The sequence below is a fragment of the Onychostoma macrolepis genome, chromosome 18 (assembly GCF_012432095.1).
Source record: "Onychostoma macrolepis isolate SWU-2019 chromosome 18, ASM1243209v1, whole genome shotgun sequence".
Classification (NCBI taxonomy): Eukaryota; Metazoa; Chordata; class Actinopteri; order Cypriniformes; family Cyprinidae; genus Onychostoma; species Onychostoma macrolepis.
In genome coordinates, this window is record NC_081172.1 from 33,813,388 (window position 1) to 33,822,880 (window position 9,493).

The window sequence follows — 9,493 nt, forward strand, 5'->3', positions numbered from 1 at the left end:
ATGAGCTACTGTCTGTCATATTCGTTTTTGGACGTCCCATACACTTGCATTAAACTAAAGACAGATTACTTATTTCTGAAACTCTTAGTTTGTGTTCATCTGATAAATGAAAGTCATATCCATATATAGGATGGCATGAGGGTAAAGGATAGAGTTTCCTTTTAATCCCTTTTCGTGTGTGTGCGTGCGTGTGTCTGTGTGTCTGTGTGTGTGTGTGTGTGTGTGTGTCTGTGTGTGTGTGTCTGTCTGTGTGTGTGCGTGTGTGTCTGTGTGTGTGTGTGTGTGTGTGCGTGTCTGTCTGTGTGTGTGTGTGTGTCTGTCTGTGTGTGCGTGTGTCTGTCTGTGTGTGTGTGTGTGTGTGTCTGTGTGTGTGTGTGTGCGTGTGTGTGTGTGTGTGTGTGCGTGTGTGTGTCTGTCTGTGTGTGTGTGTGCGTGTGTGTCTGTGTGTGTGTGTCTGTCTGTGTGTGTGTGTGTGTCTGTCTGTGTGTGTGTGTGTCTGTGTGCGTGTGTGTGTGTGTGTGCGTGTGTGTGTGTCTGTCTGTGTGTGTGTGTGTGTGTGTGCGTGCGTGTGTCTGTCTGTGTGTGTGTGTGTGTGTGTGTCTGTCTGTGTGTGTGTGTGTGTGTGTGTCTGTCTGTCTGTGTGTGTGTGTGCGTGCTCCACTGTGCTGCATTTTAATTGTTGTTGCTGCACTGGATGTATGTGTTTGACCTGCATTTTGTTTCGTTTTCTGCCTTTAACAAAACGTCTGTATATCTGTTAGAAAAAAAAAAAAAAAAGTACTTCTACTTTTTTTTTTATACTTGAGTAAAATTGTTTTACACATCTGGCGAAACGAATAAGAAAGCTTGGAGGCACGGCGTACACCTTGATGTCAGATAAATTACACAAAGTTTAAATAAAGTAAAAATCAGCAAACACTGTGGAACCAATTAAATAAGAAACAAATGTTTTAAAAAACTTCCAATATCACCTTAGATAAACAGCAAAAGTCAACCGGCTTTTCAAAATCCAAAATATTGCCAAACAGGTGCTTTACTTGAGAACAGACTTCAGACGACAAACATCTTGACTCAATCTATGTCTGTCAAGATGTGTTTTGCTTTCTTTATTTGTAGTTGAATAAAGACTTGATCACAGAAAACACTCTGTTCATATACTGAAGTTTACAGTCATTTCAGACGAGAACAAGACACCAGGCTCGTTCTGAGCAGCGAGCGCAGAAGAGGTCCAGTCTTCCAGCCGTCGTCTCATCAGCGGACGGTTGTTCAAAAGGTTTAATCTGGATCTGAACGGTCTGGATTTAGGAAGCCCATGTTTTGCTGTCCATGATCAGGATCTGGTAACCCGTCTTACTTCTGTGCCGGTTTTCCAAAGCAGGAATGATTGGATCGCCCTGATTCAGACACACACTTTTTCAGATTTCCAAATCTGGATTACTATAGTGCTCTACGGAGCCCTTAAAGCAGGGGCGTCGAACTCAGCTCCTGGAGACCCGCAGCCCTGCTCCAACACACACCATCTAGTTTTCAAATAAGCCTGATTGACTTGATTAGCTGGATCAGGTGTGTTTAATTAGGGTTGCATCTAAACTCAGCAGGGCTCCGGCCCTCCAGGAACTGAGTTTGACACCCCCGCCCTAAAGGGACACGGTGGAGAAGAATGAGACGGGGAAGAAAATGCCAATGTTTTGCATTGCATTTACACAAATAACAGGCACAGTCATCAGAGATGGAGCTGTCAGAACCAATGTAGTTTACAATCAGTGATTAAAAAAACTTTATAATATTTTTGTTTTGACAGCTGTTTGGGGATTTGGGATTGTATTACATGTTACAAATGTTGTATTTTTTGGACCAGTTTTATCACATTTTTGTTCCTGAAATCCACCCTCCTGCTGGAATCAGAATAATCCCGTTTTTTTGATCAAAGGTGTCCAGATCTTACTGAAAAGTTTTGAACAACACAAACTGAGGATTTAATTCAGAACAAAACCTAAAATTGGATTTTGTGATCTAATCTGAATTCAGAATCCGTTGTTTCTTTTGAACAACCCATTTTCATGATTTGATCCAATCCAATGGCCAAAATGTAGTGCGATTGAGCTGATTGGGTAATTAAGGTAATTAAGGCAACAGCTCACACCTGGTTTGATGACGTGTGTCATATTTAAACCGTGCACGAACTTTCTCTTGAGAAGCTGTTGGTTGTGGTCCAGCAGCGTGTGTTTTCTGGGACAGAATGATGCTGTTGGTGTTCTCTGCAGCTGGTCTCCGCTGGATCTCCGGTCTGGTTCTCCTGGTTCTGTGTGTCCATGCTCCTGCTGTCCTGTGTCAGAAGCTCTACTGTTACTACTGTCCTCAGACGTCCTTCAACCGGAGCTGCCGGCACGTTCTGTCCGAGTGTGGGCCGCAGCAGGTCTGCTTCACCGCCGACGGCCGCTTCGGACGCGCTCCTGTGCTCTTCTCCAAAGGCTGCATGTCTCCGAGAGACTGTGTGCGCTCCAGCAGTCAGATGATCCGCGGGAACAACATCAGCTTCACCTTCTCCTGCTGCAGCCGTCCTTACTGTAACTCCGGCCGGCGCTGGGCTCTCGGCCCCGGGCTCCTCGCTGCGACCGCCATCGCTGCGCTCTTCTGGGGCTGACCGTCACGCACCGAACACTGGACTCGTCTGAAACTACTTATGTCATTCACTTTTAACTGAGCCTCATTAAATAGTTTTTAATATCTCCTGATTTGAAGTGAATCTTGTCTTGCCATACGTGGAAGGTCTTTTACGTGGCTTTATCACTTTTCATTCAAAAGCAATTTATTGGCATGATTGTTTGCAAACATTATGGCCAAAGCATTAAACAAAACCGTAGTGACAACCCTGCTGGAAAAAAAAAACAATAGAACCTTCACAAAAAAATGTAATGGCTTCCACTAAAAGTATCAAAACATCACAAACCATCAACTTTTAACCATTAAAAACATTAAAAAAAAGTGTTGTGTTGGAGTGTTTTTTTTTGTCTCTCAGCAGGGAAGACTAATAATAACCCTTTTGTCAAGACATGATGAAAACAAAGTTCTGTAATGCAGTTGGGTTCTGAGGGTGCGCAGCTGAAAAATGATGGATAACTTGTCTTCCCCAGTAATCTCTGAATTTGATCAGTTTTTGAAGAGCTATAAAACCGTGGCTTTTTATACGTTTTATGCAACAGGCTATAGCAGGGGTGTCAAACTCAGTTCCTGGAGGGCCGGAGCCCTGCACAGTTTAGATGCAACCCCAATTAAACACACCTGATCCAGCTAATCAAGTCAATTAGGCTTGTTTGATAACTGCATGGTTTGTGTTGGAACTAAACCCTCCAGGAACTGAGTGCGACAGCTATGCTTGGGCTTGGGCAAAAATGACACGCATGAAAATGCATTCCAAGATGCTAATAAACACGATCTTAAAAATAAAGGCTGTTTTCAGTGTTTCCACAGAAGAACCATTTCTGGTTTCCCAAAGAAACTTTCCGTGAACAGTTCTGAGAACCATATTTTTAACATTTTAGTAATCTGAACTTTTTTTCATTATAAAAAGCATTCTGTGCAATGGAGAGGTTCTTCAATGCCAAAAAAAAAAAAAAAGAAACTTTTCTTTAAGAGTGTGGAAGGATTATGATGCTAAATCTCAATAATTTAAGCCCTTTTTTATTTCACTCTGAAGAAAGCGCTGCGGTTGTGTCTGAGCTGATGATGTCGAGGTCTTTGGTTGGTTAGTAAGATCTCTTAATCACCATTCAAAATGAACTATTTTGATTACACTTCTGTAAACAACACAAAAATCACAAATATTTCATATGATTTTTAACAATGAACTGATTTGGTCATTTGTTTTCCTCTACTCTCCTCAGTCGCAGGACGATGATGTTTAATTTGACAGAAATGACAGAAGGTGTTTCTTACACATTTTACTCAAATGCTCCTTCACGAGAATGGTTTTTGTCATTACATTTCTGGTCTCTATTTTACGGTCTTCTTTCCAAGACAGGATTTACGCTCCTGACCGCCTTCGTCATCAGATTTGGCAGAAATAACAGCAGTAAGAAACTCCTTTTACAGCTCGACTTCGACTTCGACTGCCACGAATCTCTGAAACACTCTCAGCTCTCATTCAAGTGGAATCCAGACAAATTAAAACAGAAAACACCAAATTTGGGAGTAATAAAATGGAATTTCAAGAAAAAAATGAATTTGTAATAAATTATTGTTAAACGGTAAGTTTTATGCTTTCAATTAATTACATTATTTTTGATTATAACAATTCAACCATTAAAACAGAAAATTTAAAAAGAAAAAAGCATCTAAGAGTACAAACTGTAGTAAAGCATGTGCTTGGACACTGTTGTAATTAAAAGGGGTGTCTGACCTCACACAATTTGAGAATCTCTGCCATTGTGGGATGCACTCATTCAATCCCATAATGCACCTCAGTAACGAGTGTCCCGCTAGTGTCTGGACTCCCGCGTCTGCTGCATTCAGTTGTTCCCTGACATTGAATGAGAGATTCTCTGACACACCACTGTAATCATCAGAGCCTTGTGGGAAAACTCTGAATCTGTGACACAAATCATGCCTGCGCTCTCATGGAGAACTAGAAAAAAGACAGCCAGCATTATCATGGTGTCTGGAAAGGTCACACACCTGTCACTCAGTCTGTCTCAGATGAGTACAAGATGATGCATCCAGAAGATGCATTATTCGTTGAGACGGACCGGTCTACAAGACACTCCTGCTTTCTGAAGCTTTTCATGAGGTTTGTCAAGAATATACTTTCAGAAGCATGAAAAGTGTTGACGGTGGATGGAGAAACTGTTTCTGTCAGACTGCATTTGCACAGAGCAGCTCATCCGTGTGCATTAAGACATTACAGAGGGCAAAATCATGCTTCATAACACAATAGAGCCAGTGTTATGAAAGCCATCCATCTGCTGTGAGACTGAGATGATCTTCATTCAGATTCAGATTCAGACTTATTCATCAGATGAGACGCTGCTTTAGCTTCTCTACTGACTGAGATACAAAAACCCCACTTACCCAAACACCAGTGTTATATATGTACAGTACATACAGTAAACTTGTCATATGAAGTTATACTGTATATGAATACATAATTGAAATCTCCAGTATATTCTATGTTCCTGTACAGACATAAAATGGCCCAATGTAAGTTGTTCCTGCATATGTACATAAATATGTAAATATATATATATATATATATATATATACAGGTGCTGGTCATATAATTAGAATATCATCAAAAAGTTGATTTATTTCACTAATTCCATTCAAAAAGTGAAACTTGTATATTATATTCATTCATTACACACAGACTGATATATTTCAAATGTTTATTTCTTTTAATTTTGATGATTAGAGCTTACAGCTCATGAAAGTCAAAAATCAGTATCTCAAAATATTAGAATATTACTTAAGACCAATACAAAGAAAGGATTTTTAGAAATCTTGGCCAACTGAAAAGTATGAACATGAAAAGTATGAGCATGTACAGCACTCAATACTTAGTTGGGGCTCCTTTTGCCTGAATTACTGCAGCAATGCGGCGTGGCATGGAGTCGATCAGTCTGTGGCACTGCTCAGGTGTTATGAGAGCCCAGGTTGCTCTGATAGTGGCCTTCAGCTCATCTGCATTGTTGGGTCTGGTGTCTCTCATCTTCCTCTTGAGATTCTCTCTGGGGTTCAGGTCAGGCGAGTTTGCTGGCCAATCAAGCACAGTAACACTATGGTCATTGAACCAGCTTTTGGTACCTTTGGTAGCGTGGGCAGGTGCCAAGTCCTGCTGGAAAATTTATTGTAAGTTAAGTTGTGACGTATTGTCAAGTATGGTGACCCATACTCGAAATTGTGCTCTGCATTTAACCCATCCAAGTGCACACACACAGCAGTGAGTAGTGAACAAATGCGCACACGCACACACACACACACACACACATATATATATATATATATATATATATATTATACAGTATATGTTAGACATATGTTATGCAGTCAGTTCCATATATATTTGGACACTGAAACTATTTTCATAATTTTGGCTCTGTATGCCACCAGAACAGAATTAAAATGAAACAATCAAGATGAAATTGAAGTGCAGATTAATTGTTTAGAAATTACAACCATTTTTATACACAGTCTGCCCATTTCCAGGGGCTCAAATGTAATTGTACAAATAAATGTAATCATAAATAAAATGTTGATTTTTAATATTTTGTTGAGAATCCTTTGCAGGCGATGACTGTCTTAAGTCTGAACTCCTGGACATCAGCAGAGACTGGGTTTCTTCTTTCTGAAGCTTTGCCAGGTCTTTACTGCAGCGGACTTCAGTTGTTGTTTGTTTGAGGCTCTTTCTGTCTGTAGTCTGTAGCGAGTGAAATGCTGCTCGATCGGGTCGAGATCAGGAGATTTACTCGGACATTGCAGAATATTCCACTGTTTTACCTTCACAAACTCCTGGGTTGCTTTTGCTGTATGTTTTGGGTCATCGTCCATTTGTACTATGAAGTGCTGCCCAATCAGCTTTGCTGTATTTGACTGAATCTGAGCAGAGAGTATATCTCTACACACTTCAGAACTGATCCGCTGCTTCTGTCTTCTGTCTCATCATCACTGAACAGTAACCCAGAGCCACTGAAGCCGAGCAGCTCATGATCGCTGCTCCGTGATTCACGGATGATGCTGTGTGCTTTGATCATCAGCTGCTCCAAGCCTTCTCCAGACTTTTTTCTTCCTGTCATTCTGGAACAGGTTGATCTTAATTCCAGCCGTCCAAAGAATGATTTTCCAGAAGTGCTCTGGCTATTTTGTTTTAGATGTTTTTTTTGTCAAAGTCTAGTCTGGCCTTGTTTGCAGCTTGTGGTGAAGCCTCTGTATTTGCTCTGGTGAAGTCTTCTCTTGATTGTAGACACGTCTGTCTCCTGGAGAGTGTTCTTCTCTTGGCTGGATGTTGTGAAGGGTTTTTCTTCACCATGGAGAGGATTCTCCGATCATCAGCACTGTTGTCCTCTGTGGACGTCCAGGTCTTTTTATGTTTCTGAGCTCATCAGTGCGCTCTTGTTTTCTCAGAATGTATCAAACGGTTGATTTGGCTCCTAATGTTCCTGCTCTCTCTCTCTGATGGATCTGTGTTGTTTCTGAAGCCTAACAATCCTCTGTTTCTCTTGTATGGAGAGCTCCTTTGACCGCATGATGTGGTTCACAGCAACAGCTTCCAAATACAAATGACACACTTAGAATCACCTCCAGAACGTTTACCTGCTGAACTGATGTAGAAATTGAGTCAATTGTCCAATTACTTATGGTCCCTTGAAAAAGGGGGAAGGTACATATTAAAGAGCTGTAATTCCTTAACCTTTCCTCCAATAAAGCTCTGCACTGTAAGCCCATATTCATTATATAACTGTAACTTGAATATGTTTTGGTCAGCAGCTAAAATAATAAAAAAATTGTGCCTGTGTCCAAATATATATGGACCTAACCACATATGCAATATATATTTATGTTAATGATTTGATGTTTATTGTGAAGTATTTCTGCTGTTATGTACAGAAATGGTTGTTTCATAGTTATGTATGTCCTGTGGTTTTATATTTCCATCCATCTGCTTTCTAAGAGACATGGATCTGAAACCGTCCTGGATATTTGATATCTCACTGTCGGCTCCAGCATCTCTAGTCCTGCGTCCACGCTGCTGTATTAGAACATTTCCAAATCAAAGATCTGGCATTCTGTACATGAATAATATCTATTCCTTATGATTCTGAAATAATGGCCTTTTCAGATGGTGCTATAACTATGAAGAATGACTGGTCGGTTTGTTATAGGGACAGCATTTATAACTATATGATGGTGAACCTTCTTCTTTATCATCATTGAAATATCGCTGGCTGTGCTTCGGTGCGGATTGAAGTTCTAATCATGTATTGATTTCTGCTCTCCTGAAGGGGGCAGCAGCATCTGACCTGCTGACCTTTGCATTTATTGTTTGAGAGATGGCGATGGTGACAGATGAGCCAGAATGACCCATTATCAGCCCAAACCAGCACTGTTTCACTGCTGATGTCAAATGATGTGGAAAACAGGAGCTGAGTGAGTTTATGATGTCCAGCAGCTTGTGTTTGACCTGCTGAAACACACTCCATACATGCAGAATGTTACTTTTAAGAGTAATGTGTTAAAATATTGTGTTACTCGCTAAAAAAGTAACTAATTGCATTAGTTACTTTTTATGGAAAGTAACGTATTACATTACATTTGCAATACTTTCTCTCATCTGGCCTGGGCTTGATTGTTTGTTTTTAATGTAAAAGCCCTTTCACATAAAAGGTGAAACGAATACGATTTTTTTTAACATTTAATTATTGCAGGTTTGCATTCTGAGTTTGCATTTGACTGTTTTTATTGATTTTGAGGAACACTGAATGTGTTTTAGTGCAGGTGAGATGAGTAAATAATGTTGAAATTTAGTCTGGATCTACAGTAAGATCATGTTCTTACTCCTGATTTCTCTCAACATGGAGATTTTCTTGCGAATTAAAAAGTAGGTTTTTGTGCAGTTCTGTAATAGTATTTAAGCTGAAAGCTATGACTGGTTCTGTCCTGTCCAGGAAAAAAGACATAAGAGGACTGATGTGAGAAGCAGATCACTGTCTACTCTCACTTTAGTTACACTGAATCTTTTTTTTTTTTTTTTTGAGGAGCGACTGCTCTTATGGAGGGACTTTACAGACTAAAATAAGTGAAGTGAAGTGAAGTGAAGTGACATACAGCCAAGTATGGTGACCTTACTCCATACTCAAGTATAGGCCTATGTATAATTAATAATGTATAATTACATTATTAATTATGTCATGGAATGTTGCAATGTTAAGATCGCCTTTTGATCCACTGTTTTAGCCTCGATGATCCAAACACAAATAGTTGATGATCCATAAAGTCTCCAGACAAAACAAAGAGACAATTGGACACTAGATGGCAGGAGAGCTTGAGTCTGTATTCCAGAAATACTCTACAGTCCATCATATCATCTGTTCAGTAACCATGGCGATTTTTCAAGGCGCAGAATAGATGAAGATACTGTTTAAGTTACTTTTCACTTCATGACAGCAGAGTAAAATTCATTAATTTATTAATTCATTCAGTGAGATGAATAGCTGTCCAATTCATTGCAAGATAGGTTACCAAGACTAATTGGCAAAGTTCACTTGCGTTACTATGAGCTGATAAGATGTTTGGTAATGCTTTACATGAAGCCTATTTATAACATATTTTTATGGGTAGGTAGCTTATTCTTATGCATGCATAATGCCTTATAAAAAGAAGAAGAAGAATATGCTGTAAACTAAAATGTTGTAATAGGCTACAAATGTCAGCCAGTAGGTGGCGACAAATGAGTGTCTTTTCATTAAATTGATTTGAACCAAAATGCAACAAGCTTTAGGTC

At 39.8% G+C, this 9,493-nt stretch overlaps 1 protein-coding gene across 1 annotated transcript; it reads left to right on the top strand.

The window, feature by feature from the left end:
- Positions 1-2,178: 2,178 nt before the first annotated feature.
- bncr (bouncer) lies at positions 2,179-2,975 on the top strand. Its single transcript, XM_058751903.1, has one exon. It carries the CDS (start codon positions 2,240-2,242, stop codon positions 2,642-2,644), a length of 405 nt encoding a protein of 134 aa, XP_058607886.1. The 5' UTR covers positions 2,179-2,239; the 3' UTR covers positions 2,645-2,975.
- The last annotated feature ends 6,518 nt before the right edge of the window (positions 2,976-9,493 follow it).